Raw genomic sequence first — 15,863 nt, forward strand, 5'->3', positions numbered from 1 at the left:
CCCCAGATTTCAGAGACCTGATTTCAGGAGTCAAAGAGAGACGCTGCCCCCGATTCTTTCTCCACATCGGACACAAAAGCTGAACCTCTTAACTTGTTGTTCATAAATATGGAAGTCGCACTCTCTGCAACACCATCCCTTTACTTGTGCAATACTGATATTGTCCTATTTTATCTGCCCTGCAGGAGGCTTTGTTCCTGTTATTAATGACTGCATGACAATGTGTTGCAGGTCTACTTAAGTAAAATAACGTATATATATGCACTTATAAAGCTAATAATTAAAAATGACTTAAGTCAAATTAAATCATAAGTTACTATCCATGGTGCTGTGTTTGGTTTACAAGGTGAGTTCTTAGTAGACGGCGCCATCTAGTGTAGAAAAGATGTTAAAACTCAATGTGGTTCTACCAAATAAAACCAAGCCGAAGAAGAACGATAGTAGTAGTCTTCATAGGCCACGCGAGGGCGTAATATCCCATACTAAACCGAGTAACTCGACTAATGGGGACTTTAATAACGTCTGCGTGTTTAATTTACACGCATCGAAAATGTTATTCACTCAAAATGTACAAATACAATCAAATAAACACCTAAAAACAAAGTGTGCGTTGAACTTACCTCGAGCGTGACGTTTCAGTTCTGCTTCCGACCAATCAGAGAACACGGAAGTAAACGCCCGCGCCTGCGCACTGTTGTCCAGCCTGTCTTTCCAGCGGGGCGGCTAGTGTGGCGATATCACAACCCCATACTCCACGTAGACCACAAGCTAAGGAATAACACAAAGGTACCGCATGAGTGGCTCATATGGCTTTATAACTTCCCAGCTGTTTGCACTGAGATGTAAAATACAAACAGGACTCTGTGTTCGCTCAAAAATACCCTTCGCTAACAACCAAATGTGATTCCTGTTAGCCGCTAGCTTGCATGCTAGCATGCTGTGTTTGAATGAGCATAGGACTGAACACGTTTTTAGTGGAGCTGCCTCGTCAACACAAAAAAAAACTAGAGGCCGGCGATGGTTGTCACATTACCCCGGCTGTGGTGGCGTGTTTTTTGACACGCGTGTCATGGTTGTGTGTCTCTTGCAGATGCCTCCAAAGAAGGGAGAAGCACCCAAAGAGGCTCCACTGATTGGACGATTCGGCACATCTCTGAAAATTGGAATCGTGGGATTACCTAATGTCGGGTACGTGCCTGGATATGCCATCAGCAGTGTTGATATCATGAGAAAATAAACAAGTGTTTGTCTAATAATTCTGCTCAATCTCATCAATATGGCCATACAATTGCACTGACTCTGATCCTGCTCTTGGATTTAGTGCTTTCCACATCATACTCATATTTATTTTATATTAAATTAGACGATGGGAGAAAGGATGAGATGATTGGATTTGGATTTAATCTTAATTCTGTACTACCAAGAGGGTAACTAGTTCTAAATTATGCAAGTTAATAATAGGGATGCACAATATTATTGGCACAATATACACTGTATATCGGTTATTGGCCCAAGCACTCCCAATATATCGGTTCTTGTCAAATATTGTGCATCCCTAGTTAATAACACTGTCGAATCCCACTGTATTTCAGTGTCTCGCTTGCCTGAGCCCATTATGGGCTATATAACATGTGTACATATCTATATAGCATATGAAAATTTTTTTATTTTAATTTCTTTCAACTTTTATATTACAGATATGCTTTAGAACTTAATTTATTGTCACCAAACACCAAAGCAAAGTCCTTGTACATGTATGTGTTACAGGAAATCCACTTTTTTCAACGTGCTGACCAAAAGTCAAGCGGCTGCCGAGAACTTCCCGTTCTGCACCATCGACCCAAACGAGAGCAGGGTACCTGTTCCCGACGAGCGCTTTGACTTCCTCTGCCAGTACCACAAACCAGCCAGGTGTGTTGAATCGAGAGAATCTGTGAGAAGACGTGGAAGATGATGGCGTGTTGTTGTCTGTCCTGAGTCTTTTTTCTTTTCTTTGTGTGTTTACAGTAAAGTCCCCGCCTTCCTAAATGTCGTGGACATTGCCGGTCTGGTGAAGGGAGCTCACGCGGGACAGGGACTCGGAAATAACTTCCTCTCCCACATCAGTGCCTGTGACGGCATTTTCCACATGACCCGTGAGTTGTGATTTACTTCACTGCTGCAGCTGCTGGGGTAACAGCAACTGTGTAGAGTGGACAGCTGAAAGGGGGCAGGCAGTTAGAGTGCTGGGACCAGACAGTCATATGGCTGAGTGTGTAATTTGGTCTGATCTGATGTCTGAAACCTCTGTAACAGCCTGGCTGCGTCTGTCAATATTTGTTCGTTAGGTGCGTTTGACGACGAGGACATTGTCCACGTGGAGGGTAACGTCGACCCGGTGAGAGACATCGAGATCATCCACGAGGAGCTGCGACTCAAAGACGAGGAACTGATCGCGCCAATTATCGACAAACTGGAGAAAACGGCCGTCAGAGGAAGCGACAAGAAACTGAAGCCTGAATATGTGAGTCAATTTTGTCGCTTTTCTGTGCATCGTTGTGTTTTTGTTGTCATATTTTTATCGTCAACCTCACCTGCTGCTGCTTGTTGCTTCAGGACATCATGTTGAAGGTACATAACTGGCTGGTAGAGGAGAAGAAACACATCCGATTTTACCACGAATGGAATGACAAAGAGGTATTTTTTGTGTTTGGGATTAAATGTGTCAAATCTCAGACTATTTATAACAAAATCATGATGAATCTTACATTTTTACTTCTTCTCCTCAGATTGAAGTGTTGAATAAACACCTTTTACTGACGTCCAAGCCCATGATTTATCTGGTGAATCTCTCGGAAAAGGATTACATCAGGAAAAAGAACAAGTGGTAAGCTACACACACGTCCCATACATTATTCATGTCTTCCCCTGCATTGGGATGGATTCATATTCACCTCACCGCTTTTTACAGGCTGGCAAAAATCAAGGAGTGGGTCGATGCTCACGACCCCGGCGCTCTGGTGATTCCTCTGAGCGGAGCGGTGGAGGCCAAGCTGCAGGACATGGAGGACGAGGAGAGGAATAAGTTCTGTGAGGAGCAGAAGACGCAGAGGTGAGACCGGAATCTGTTATTACCAGGTTCGGAAAATAAAGGTTAACATCTATGAAGGGGAAAAAATGTGAAATTCCTTTCACAAAAGATATTTTTTAATGAAATGGCAAATTCTGGTGTAAAAGTAACTTAAGATTACTGCTCGACTAATGACCTAAATGTACCATTTTTGCTTTTTCTGTGTTTTATTTAAGTGTTCTGACCAAAATAATAAAGACCGGCTACGCAGCGCTGCAGCTGGAATATTTCTTCACAGCAGGACCAGATGAGGTGCGAGCGTGGACCGTCAGGGTAAGTCATGTGACACAACCCCCCCCCCCCCCCCACATTTTCTATTTAACCTTCATTGGTTTTTGTACAGTTTTTCATTTTTCACATTTGCCTGCTCAGTTCTGTAATACTGACATTTAAAGTTCCAAAATGCATCTCTCTTCATTTGAAAGATCGGTCTGATTCAAATAGTCTGATGCGATTCTAGGCTGTATTTTGATGCGCGTGACGTCATGTTTACGAGTCCAGGCTGCATTAGCTCCTTTAGCACCATTGTGTACTGCGTACGTGTGCGTCTGTTTTTTTACGTTTAGTGTTACTTTAGAGACTCATTTTAACAATCCGGAGTCACGTAAACATGACGTCACGCGCGTCTTTTTCCGGGCAGTCGTCATGGAAACGCGTTGTGCGTTAACGTTGACGGCGTTAACTGTCAATATCGTGTTAGCGCGCCCAGCACTCGTTTTTAAGGTTTATCATCTATGACTGTACAGTAGAGTTGCGCTGTGTGGTCATATTAAATAAAAGCATTTCAACATGAATATTTGTAATGATGCAATAGGTTAGAGATATTAATGTTGTACCATACGCAGCCCGTACTGTGAAAAGCTTTCAAAACCAAGTAAAATTGGTATGAAAACGAGTAGTTTTAGCCTTGTCGTCCTGTCTGTTAAAACCTCCTCTAGGAGGCAGTAGTTTGACATCTCTAACATCATCCTGTTCTGTTTCAACAGAAAGGTTCAAAGGCTCCTCAGGCTGCAGGAAAGATTCACACCGACTTTGAGAAAGGCTTCATCATGGCCGAGGTGATGAAGTACGTCGACTTCAAAGAGGAGGGCAGTGAAAACGCAGCCAAGGTGTGTATTTGTACAAGCTACAACTGCCTTTTACTTCAACTGAACAATCGTATGTTGAATCGATTTCTTCTGATGTTTACCGTCTCTTTGTTTTTTTTTTCTCCCAGTCTGCAGGCAAATACAGACAACTGGGCAGGAACTACGTGGTGGAAGACGGGGACATTATCTTTTTCAAATTCAACACACCCAACGCCCCCAAAAAGAAATAATGAGATGACACAATCACCAGAGGGAAAGCTCAGAATACTGCTCAGTACTGCACTGTCGGCTGGTTTTCATTTGTTCTCTCATGAATACAGAGGATCAACAAGAGCCTGGACCAGAGTTACATATTTTTGTTTTTTTACAAACACAACATACAAATATGAGCAGTTTTTGAAACGACACAAAAATAAGTTTAGTTGAAATTAAGAAAGATCAATTTAGTGTCTTACTGGAAATCAGATTAGGAGCCTGAAGCTGAATTTAAACTGCTGACTCGATTAAATCTGAATGTAGCAACGCATCTCCCAGTTTACTAAGTGTTATTTTTCATAATTTAAAAGCTTTAATATACTTAAAGGTTTATTCATCTGAGCAATAAAACCTTATCTTAGTGTTGACACTTGGCATCTATGAAGCTCTCAGATCCTAATGAGTCTTTAAATTAGTGTTTTATTATCATTAATAAACAGTGTAGTAGTTTCCTCACCAGAGTTAACAACAACTACCCTATTCTGATTTGGTATTTACAAAGTTTTATCACTTGAAACAAAAAAAGGACTCAAAATTATGAATTTATAATCATTTAATGGTCAGCCAGAGAGTTAATGTTATAAGAGAGAGTGAAATCCATCACCGTGTTGCCTTCAGGCGCAGTGTCGTGCTGTATTCTGAGCTATTTTAGACAAAACAATGAAGGCATCCCTGACGGTGCCAACCCTTGAACAGAGGATGTTGTCATACATTAAAAAAGAATATATATATATACAACTGCTTTTATTGACTATTTTCGGCTCGTCTCTTCACGTTATGAACTCTACCCTGCTTTATGAGACAATTCTTCTTTGTGAATCTGGGAGCGCTTGCAAGAGAAGAAAAGCTTTCCATCGTCTGGACTACATCTGTTCTCGGTACTTTCACGGTGTGATGGTCTTTATTTTCCAGAGAATTTACTTTCACCTTTCCTAACAACACGCCAAAATTTGCAGAAGCGGAAGCTTGGCCCTCTTTACGAAGAAAGTGGGTCTAACAATAACTGTCAATCTCATCGATCTGCATGTCAATAAATGGAGACAAACCTCTGTCATTACTTTGTGTATTTCTTATTTTTACTGTGAATTTGGGAAAACTGGTTGGATTTTGAATTCTGCTTTACTGAACTTGGTGTAAAGCCTGGAATTTAACCTATAATTTCTGAATCTGGAGTTTGCTGTTGTTGTGCTTTATTAGTGTTTTATGTCACCACATACACAACAACAACGTTCCAGTATAAGTTACGCACTACAGCTTTAAAGCATTCACAAAGTGCATATTGATTGTCGAATCTGGACAGATATGTGTCATATAAATATAATATTATCACTATATTTTAGGGACATTTTCCTTTTCTGGATCACTGAGAACAGGACGTTAATTCACCTTATTTCGACTAAAACACAGATAAAGTTTGCATTCTGTGTCTGCTCATAAATGCACCATTTAACAAGGTTAAGATTGCTATTTTCTTTGTCTGTTAATAAAAAAGAAAACTACTAAATCCTCTAGGGCTACTTATAATGAATGCACACACTAATCTGTATTCATGTGACTGTGGTTGTATGTTCAAACACTGAATTATTCAGCATATGCCTAATCTGCTGTTGTGTGTGTGTACATGTGATTGTAATTAAGAACAAAAGGAGAGTAAAAAGCTGCTTTTTCACTGTTTAATAATAACAATGAGTTCAGACAAAAGTAGTCGCTGTTGATGTAACTTTGTAAACTTACTGTAACTTATTTTTCATTAGTGATGGAAAAGTTTGGGTTTGAGTGAAGCAGCTGTGATGATTTTCGATGGTTGGATAATGGAGACCAGCTGGGAACCGTTAAAAAACGTAACCATAACTTTAAAAACCCGGAGTGTTTTTGGCGAAAAGAAGCACACTAATGTGCAAAGCGATGACAAAACATGGCTAATAACTTTATTTTAATTCTTCTTCTGTTAATTACGTGATTAGTTTCGTGATAGAAATCCCCGTTTTAACAACTGTCTGCACTGAAACTCTTAACGACTGCATTCCTTCTCTCGACAACAAACAGGAAACACACGTCTTATACAAATAATGATTGGCGTGCTGGTTGGCCAATGACGTGTCGCCGCACATCGCGCTCAGCCAATCGCGTCAGAGAAGAAGGGCGGGACGTCCTGTAATGCGATGCAAATTGGTCGACTGGCCGTGTTGGTCCCACCTTTTTGTGTTTCCCGCACCGTCAATCAAAATAGAAAAAAATCGACCCGAATTCACCGATCAACACTAGCCCGCCTTTGATAAAACAATCATGTTCGGAGTTTAGTAGATCAGATAATCCCTCCCGCTTACTACCACTCACGATATGACTGGTACGTATACATTTAGCGCATCGAGGTGTGCAACTAATCGGTGAGTTTGTCCGCGAAACAGCGAAACGACCTGCGTCTTTTTTATCTTTTGCTCCGATGCTAACTAGCTCGATATGGTTAGCTAACCGAGCTAGCAGGCTAGCCACGGAGTTGACAAAGTAAACAGTCGATCTGGGCCGAAATCGCCCCGGAACCCCCGCTGCAAAGTTGAGTTTCGCAGTCGGCTTCTTTTGGACTGGAGGGTGGGGATGCTTTGCGGGATTTTCTGGCTGCCAGGAGTTGAAGACTACAGAGTTTTGCCGAGTTTCCCCCTCTCTGCCTGCTAGCGCTAGAGCAGCCGCTGAAACAAGGAGAAATGGCGTCCGCGGACGTGGACAGCAGTCAAAGCGAGTTCCTGCAACCCGGCGGCGCCGCGGAAACACAGGTATCCGACATTTTCTAGCTCGTCTCTCTCGCTCGCCTTCGACTGGCCTGTTGTGTTTTTTGAGAGCATGAAGTTCACACGTTTTGAATTTTTGATGGCATGGGGTGAAAGCCGTACACTTCCTGTGTTCCCCTCAATAACGGCCACCCACTTTACCCCTGTAAAACCCGCCCATAGTGGGTAGGACACTGAAGTCAGTCACTTGGGTCGGCTCGCTGGAAGATAGCCGCTGTACCTTGGGGTTGGAGGATGCGGAGGTGTGCGCCAGTGTAGCACGGATTGCCTCCATATTCACAGTAAACAGTGGCGTTTCTATTCTGTTGTAGTAGCCGCCCATCCCCCACTCCGTGCTCTCGTATAGGTATGGGGAGCAAATCACGATATTATCGTGTCATAAGGCGTTCACGATACGTCGATTGTGGTGAATTGACATTATTGGGATAATCTTGAACGTGGACGATCGTTTAGATTTTATGTTATGCTGCCTGGCTCGTATGCATACAGTCCTAGCGATTTTATTTTGAAGTGTCACAAAGGGGAGCCTCTTCCTGTTAGAATAAGTTGATGGAATTGTTTTTTTGTTATTGTGATGATTGTGAATCAGGGGCATGGAGTTTTAGTGGTTTATTTTTAATTTGTATTTATTATGACCTTCTATAATCATCTTGTTTCTCTTTCAAATGTCAACTTTAACATATGTAACTAGTAGTTTCGTTACATCATTATTACACTAGTTAATCTGTTTCCTCCTCATCTGTAAATAAATGACAAATGCAGACAGAGTTTTGACAAATGACTGCGTCTGTTTCCGTTTACAAATAAGAAAAAGTCGAATTGAAAGCACATTTTTGGAATGATCTCTACGACATTGTGCCTCTCAATGCTTTTGGTCTGGATTTCCGAGCCATTATCTTCTCTCTATGTTGGTGATTGCGTTTAGATTGTGCTTAATTTGTCGTCCATCCTGTTTTTTCTATATCTAGATGTCATGTTTTTTCCCCCAAATCTGATTTCTACCACATTTGGAGGTGGTTAAATGTAATTTGACGACACGCCCGTCGCTGCACACCAAAGCCAGATTTGACCACACTGTGGAACATTTCAGGATATACTAATCGACTCCATCACATCTCTTGACACCTAAATTGTTTCTGCATCTGTGTCAAAAAGCTGCACCAGTTTACAGTGCAGACAGACATCTGATTCTAGAATGAAAGTCTGATTTCTTTACTTTTCATGTATCAGCACCGTCTCTGCTCCCATTACCGACTGTACTGTGATCTAATTTGAAACTTGAGATGAATCATTGTCCGTCTGTTGAAGCGCGATCTGTCCTTGTTAACCCCACTGCATGTTCATTTCATTTCCCCCAGACGACCGACATGTCCGCCATTCAACTAACGGGTTCAGACCGATGGGAGGTGTTGACTCCAGTCTCAGCCGGAAAGGACGACCAGGGAGTTCTTCACATTCCAAACTCGGGGATTGTCACGTCTAACGGGCAGTACGTGCTTCCGCTCGGGAGTCTTCAGAACCAGCCCATTTATGTTACAGCGTCCGGGAATGAGGTTGCGGCCAACGGAGTGTCAGGCATTCAGTATCAGGTAAAAAAAAAAGGTGTTCATTTTGGTCCTGGTTGATCTGATTACAAGTGGACAGGTCTGAACGCATCTGATGTGTCCCGTATAAGCTCTCAGGTCACGACAAACTCACAGGTCACGACAAACTCACTTGTTGTGGTTTAGGGATGCATGTGGCCACATTCTTTTGCGAGTTTGAACGTAAACACGTCCTCGGGGCAGATTAACTGTCCTTTAAATTACTGTTGTTTCACAGCCGTACCCAAAGTGGTTTTAACACTTATAATATTAACACCGATCGCCACGTGACTTTTGTTATTTATCCATTTTTATGTCATGATTGTCGTACAAGTTTAAGTATAATATGTAACAACAAAAACAATGTGACAAGTGAGCGATCATGGCGTCTGTTGATGCCAGAACTGTCCTATTTATAGCTGTTCATTTGTCTGAATGGGGACAAATATATGATAGTAGAGCTGAAACAATTAATCAATTAATCAATTTGGTGGTTTTTTCATTATTAAAACAAGATTTCTGATTGTTTTAGCTTCTTAAATGTGAAAGAAATCATTAAAACTGAATCATTTTGGTTTGAGAACATCGTCTTTTCAACGTTTTTAACATTTCCTGACATTTTATGGACCAAGCAATTAGTTGCAGCACTAGGTGATTTTATTCTAACTGCCGCTCCTTTGTCCAGGTCATCCCCCAAATCCAAAATGCAGACGGGACCCTCACGGGATTTTCCACACAGGGAATGGACGACGGCACGGGTCAGATCCAGCTCCTCCAGGACGGCAGCCAGTGCAGCATCGGGACAACATCGACCACGGACCTTCTGACGCAGACGGGTCATGTGCAGTCAATCCAAGGCGTCTCACTGACTGGGGGGGCGTACTCAGGCACGATGCCCGGCAACATAACATTCGTCCCCATAAACAGCGTGGACCTGGAGTCCCTAGGGCTCACGGGAGCGCAGACAGTCCCGATCGCAACCGGGGTAACGCCCGAAGGCCAGCTGATCATGAGCGGACATACGCTGGACACTCAAGGTCAGGGCGTGGGCAAACAGTCGCTGGTGACTGTGAGCGACGCCAACCAGGAGCTCTACGTGCCAACCACCACCACCTCGTCCAACTCCTCTCACCTCCCCGCCACCATCGACGGCACCGGAGTTCTGACCCAAGCTACGGCCGTGTCCGCCGGCGTGTCTGACCCCTCCTCGGAGAACTACAACTCCCACAACCACCTGCAGCAAATCCAGGTGAGCCCGCGACTACAATACGATGCCACGTGTGTCAAGAAATATAGAAAAATACTCTCTTTTTTTAAAGTTTTTAAAAGTTCCTGTACAGTTACTTGTAATTTTTTTGGTAAAATGTAAAAAAGGTACAAAATACATTTTCTTTTTACGGTGTTATCTTGTTACTAGACTTAGACTATTAATCCCCTGGGATGACTCCCTCAGGGAAATTAAATTTCCAGCGGTGTACAGTGGTGAGGACATAGAGCATCAATATATAAAATAAAATAAACTGTAAGCGTTTAAACACAAAATATACAAATATAGATAGAATAACATAAGATAAATATACTGGATGAATAATCACTGCCTTCCAGTCCATAATAGAAGACATTTTTCCAATGTCATCATTGAGTCACAGTTGTATTTGCATTTGTAAATATTGAAGTTTAACCAGTTTTTAAAACCTCAAATTTATTTGACTGTGAGAAATATTCCAACAGTGTTTATTTATGTAATGAAGCTGTTTAACCTGATTCCGAGAACTAACCTCGTCTTTTTTTTATGTCGTCCAGGTGTCCTCCGCCAACGCCACCACTATCTCACAGCCCATCCTGCATCTGTCCGGGGACAATCAGGCTCAGGGTCAGGACCTGAACGCAGCCGGTCAGACTCTGCAGAGCGTGCAGCTGGTCAACCCTGGGACCTTCCTCATCCAGGCCCAAACTGTGACCGCCACAGGACAGATCCAGTGGCAGACCTTCCAGGTAAGAAGAAAAAAAAAAAAGCAAGGTTTTAATTAGTAATAAAGGCCCAGTGTGTAAAACTTTACACACTTGGCTACATACACTAACAAGTTTGGGGTCACTTAGAAATGTCCTTGTTTTTGAAGGAAAAGCACATTTTTTTCAATGAATATAACATTAAATGAATCATAAATACACTCTATACATTGTTAATGTGGTAAACGACTATTCTGGCTGCAAACGCCTGGGTTTCAATGGAATATGTACATAGGTGTATAGAGGCCCATTTCCAGTGTTCTAATGATGAATAAAAGTGAGACCTTTAATGGAAAACACACACAAAAAAAATAGTATATGTGAGCCCAAACTTTTGAACGCACTTGGAGGGAAGGCTGAGATGCAACAGGCAAACTTTACCAATAAATGATGCAGCATTTTTCACACTGTTCCTTTTATAAAAAGACTTAAAAATCATAACACATGGGAGGAATGAAGTTACAATTATTTTCTGGCGTAGTTGAAAATAGTCTATTTTTTTTTAATTGAAGAAAGCTGAAAGCTACATAATAACATTCACATGCGCCGCTTCCGCTTCATTGTGAAATTGGTCTTAAATTTCATAAGTACAGTCTTTAAAGTCTTGAATTTAACTTACTTAAAGCTTCAGGGAGCAAGAAGAATGTTTTTATGTCGCTAAAATACGTCACTTCTCTCTCACCAGGTTCAAGGTGTCCAGTCACTCCAGGGGCTCCAGTTGCCCCAAGGCCAGGGTCAGGCCCAGCAGCTGACCTTAGCCCCAGTCCAGACCCTCCCTCTGGGCCAGACGGGCCAGGTCAGTCTACCCAACCTCCAGACTGTCACAGTCAACTCTGTAACACAAGGAGGAATTCAGTACACGCACGGAGATGACGCAAACAGTCCAGTTGGTACGTGCTCAACATTCACACACACACACACACACACGCACATAATTAAAATCTGACATGGCTCGTTATTCATTTGAGTGATGACATTTTCAGGTATTCACATAAAAGAGGAGCCAGACTCCGAGGAGTGGCAGCTGAGCGGGGACTCCACGCTGAACCCGAGCGACCTGAACAACCTGCGCGTTCAGATGGTGGACGAGGACATGGAGATGCCGAGCGGCGAAGGCAAGAGGCTGCGCAGAGTCGCCTGCACCTGTCCTAACTGCAAGGAGTCTGGAGGAAGGTGAGGGGAATGAAAACACACACACACAAACATAAAACAGAAAAACAGGTATAACTTTATCTTAGGTACACATATTAGCACTAGTTAAGCATGAACAAATATTGAATTATCCATTTCTAACGCATGAATACTCATTAGTTTGTAGTTTATAAACACAGCTATGAATGTTTTACACCAGCTGAGGAACAGTGTCCTAATAGCTGCTGTATATTATTGGATATGTGTATAATTTTTATATATATAAATATATACACATATGTGTGTGTATATATGTATATGTGTATATATATATACATACAGTATATGTGTGTATGTGTATACATATATACACACACACACACATATATATTTACATATACATATATTTATCGAGATTATTCAGTTTTAGTGAATTCTTTGTTATACGGAGCAAAGAAATCAGCAAATATTTGCTCATAATTTAATAACTGATAAATAATTTTCCTTCCTTTCCTTATGTTTCTTTGACATTTTCCCACCTGGATGATTTGGAAACTCCCGCTCACTCCTTTCCACGTCCGTTTTTTTCGTGTCACAGAGGATCAGGCATGGGGAAGAAGAAGCAGCACATCTGTCACATCGTCGGCTGCGGGAAGGTTTACGGCAAGACGTCGCACCTCCGAGCTCACCTGCGCTGGCACAGTGGCGAGAGGCCCTTCGTCTGCAACTGGATGTTCTGCGGCAAGAGATTCACCCGGAGCGACGAGCTGCAGAGACACCGGAGGACACACACAGGTGAGACGTTTGACTTCCTTTTCACGTCGACGTCATAACATTTCTATTGGCTCTTGTAGATGTTTATCTGTAGCTGTCACTGAGAAAAGAGGGTCGAGCTGACTGTTCTAATCAACGTGAGGTGGTTTTCATAAGAACAATAATCAGCAGGGACTTTTGTTTTGGCGACAGCTTAAAGACGACAGCGTGTTAGCACATATAATGTGATTGATGGCGTGATTTTCATTCACTACGCTGTAAAATCTTCTCTTCACAAATGATCAGCAGGACTTTTCTGACATTTTAGGGACTAAACAATTACTCACACTCATCACTTTCTTTAGAATAAAACAAAAACAGATACTACAGTGAACAGTGAAGCAATAAAAGCAGCAGGACAGTAAAATCAAGTTAAATAATGTAGTATAAGTAATAAATCCACAGTATTTCCCCCCGTCTGAGACGTTCAGTCGCCACTAAAGGATACTTTTAAAGTTAAAAGTGACGGTGAAAGCTAAGAACACTTATGTGTCCAATGAAAACGGACACATGACAGATTACACATGAGTCCAGAGCAGAAAAACAAACTCTTTTTAACTCTTTGAACCACTTTCTGTCACGAACAAGCTGCTTGTTCCACCATGTGAGTGACTCTAGTATGTAGTGGAGTTTAAATTTGAATAATTATGCATTTTAAATACTTTCATTGATGGAAACTGCAATATTTTTTGTTACACACAAGTGTTTTTCTATTCAAAATAAGGCCTCATGTTCACAGATAACACATAATTGCATAATAGACTTTTTGTCACGTCAGCGCTCTCTGGTGGGCAGACCGTGCAATGACACACATCAAGTGTTCTACAAGTGTTTTTTGACCGTCTCTGTTTCCCGTCGTCTGTAGGAGAGAAGAAGTTTGTGTGCACAGAATGTTCCAAGCGCTTCATGCGGAGCGACCACCTGGCCAAGCACATAAAGACTCACCAGAATAAAAAAGGGGGCGGGCTCCCCGTGCCCTCCACGTCTCCGCCCATCACCGACACGCTCATCACGGCCGACGGGACCACGCTCATCCTCCAGACCACCACCAATGACCTCGTAGCCAATCAGGAGATCCCTCTGCAGCTGGTCACCGTGTCGGGTGAGGTCTTGGAATAAGGTGTGGTTTTTTCCCCCCCTCCCCGTTTATTTTTTAAATTTTTTTGAGAACTGGCCTATCACAGGGACTCTCGGGCTTTCCCCCCTCCCCCCTTCCTTTTTTTACATAATGAATATATACGTAAATATATATGACAAATATATATATTTTAAGTAAGAGTTATCATGACTTTGTTTTTTGCAGTCTTTTTATAGGCGGGCAAAAAAAACAACATTAAATGTGGTTGCTATGTACACACGTTAACACACACACACAACATGAATACTCAAACTCAATGAAAATGCCTTATTTTGTATCATACTCTTGTATAAAATGCTGGAGGTGCATGTGTGTTTTTAAGCTTTGCAGATGATGATGATGATGATGTAACAGACGACGCAAGCGATGTCTCGGGAGAAACCTCTCTGGGATCATTCATTGAATCGTGTCTGTGGGGAGTTTCGGATTTTTAAAAACCGACGTCTCCGTCTGAAGCAGCGCTAACCGTCCGCGCTCGACCCCCCCCCCCCCCCCGTTTCGTGTTACGGGGGAAACAAAAATGCCTTTTTTTTAAGCGTTCAAGAGGAGGAGTTTGACCGTTTGTGGTCAAACGCGTTTATTGGCTTTCTTGCTGAGGGTTACGTGAGAGTGTGTGTGAGTCGGCAACCACCGGCAGCTGGGTAGCTTAGCTTAGCATCGCATTAAAGGTCCAGTGTGTAGGAATGAGTGACATCTAATGGTGGCCCGCACATACCAGGAAGGATCGTCCACTTATGAGGTTTCCATCATTGTTTTTTTTTCTGTTCAGGTTGCCGTAGAAACGCGAAAAAGCTTATTTTAAAACGTAGTTTATTAAATTTCTGAAAAATGATGTGTGAATGACGATTCAGTCATTTGTCGAGGGCAGGTGTTCAATCACTGAGTTCTGGCTTCTGATTGTTTTTTTTAAAAAAGTCGGAATCACAAATGTAATTTTTAACTGAAATACTTTACCGATGGCTTTTGTTTGTGTAAATCCACACCGGAGAAACTTAAGTGGGGAAAAAAAACAATTAGCAGTTTTACAAAGGGGGTATTTTTAAGGGTATTATTCACCTTAAGGATGTTAGCGATTTATTTTCACGTTTTTTTTGGGCGGTGAGTTCCTGTAGCACTGGACGTTTTTCCACAAAATTGCCGTTTTTCTCACGCATTTTTTTGACTTTCTTTTAATCTTAAATCTTAATCTTAAATAATTTCAGCGTGGAGATTTGCACTTGGTCGTATCGTGATTTTAAAATGACGTTAATAGCGAGACTCTTTTCGTCGGGGTTGGGGATCTTGTTACGTTGCGACACGTAACCTTTTTTTTTTAAACGCAGACCGACGCGTTTCTCGCCTAGTTCTCAGCAAGAAAGTGAGTAAGCGGAGTTGTTTTTTTATTTTATTTTAAATGTCAAACTTAAACTTCCAATCACTGACATCCAGCAGGGCGGCGGTGTTTCCCTCCTCGAAGGACGGACAGGGGTGGGGGGGGAAAAAGGGCAACTTCTTCCAGTGTGAACAGAACCTGTCCTCACACCGTCCTCTGTGCTCGTCCACATCAATTCACGTCTTCATTTTCGTCTTTATTTTCTCGCATATTTTTGTTGTAAATTTGCATTTGTACGTCAATTTCGTGTGTCCTTTTTCGCCAATCTGGGTGCTCGTCGAAATCAAAAGCCACGCCCCCAAACACACAAGCCCAAACACGGATGCAACCAATTGTCAAGAAAGGGGGGTGGGGGTAGGGTTAGGCGTTTGGAACATTCCAGTCGGATACCAGATGATGTGGGATTAAGTTTCCTGGCCAGATGTCGCTCAAAAGGAAAAACAATCATGCCATTGTTTTGTGTGTATTTTCATTTTTTTGTTTGTTTAATTTTGAATTCATGTAATCCCCCGCGTTTGTCTTTTACGTTCGTAGCATTCATTTACGTGTATATTCTCTTATTTTCACATTTGTTTATA

At 42.1% G+C, this 15,863-nt stretch overlaps 2 protein-coding genes across 2 annotated transcripts; both read left to right on the forward strand.

Annotated features, from left to right (window-relative positions):
* The first annotated feature begins 707 nt into the window (after positions 1–707).
* LOC310929133 (obg-like ATPase 1) lies at positions 708–5,495 on the forward strand. The gene is made up of 11 exons (XM_083891848.1): positions 708–786; positions 1,091–1,188; positions 1,768–1,911; positions 2,008–2,135; positions 2,328–2,503; positions 2,596–2,676; positions 2,769–2,866; positions 2,951–3,091; positions 3,286–3,382; positions 4,096–4,218; positions 4,326–5,495. The coding sequence occupies exons 2-11, from the start codon at positions 1,091–1,093 to the stop codon at positions 4,425–4,427; spliced, it is 1,188 nt and encodes a 395-aa protein (XP_083747974.1). The 5' UTR covers positions 708–786; the 3' UTR covers positions 4,428–5,495.
* Positions 5,496–7,105: 1,610 nt separating this feature from the next.
* LOC310930088 (transcription factor Sp3-like) lies at positions 7,106–14,160 on the forward strand. The gene is made up of 8 exons (XM_083892986.1): positions 7,106–7,223; positions 8,597–8,827; positions 9,507–10,070; positions 10,625–10,816; positions 11,517–11,721; positions 11,815–12,004; positions 12,561–12,757; positions 13,641–14,160. Exons 1-8 carry the CDS (start codon positions 7,155–7,157, stop codon positions 13,892–13,894), a joined length of 1,902 nt encoding a protein of 633 aa, XP_083749112.1. The 5' UTR covers positions 7,106–7,154; the 3' UTR covers positions 13,895–14,160.
* Positions 14,161–15,863: the final 1,703 nt, after the last annotated feature.

Source organism: Microchirus variegatus (assembly GCF_963457635.1).
Source record: "Microchirus variegatus genome assembly, chromosome: 7".
In the NCBI taxonomy this organism is placed as follows: domain Eukaryota; kingdom Metazoa; phylum Chordata; class Actinopteri; order Pleuronectiformes; family Soleidae; genus Microchirus; species Microchirus variegatus.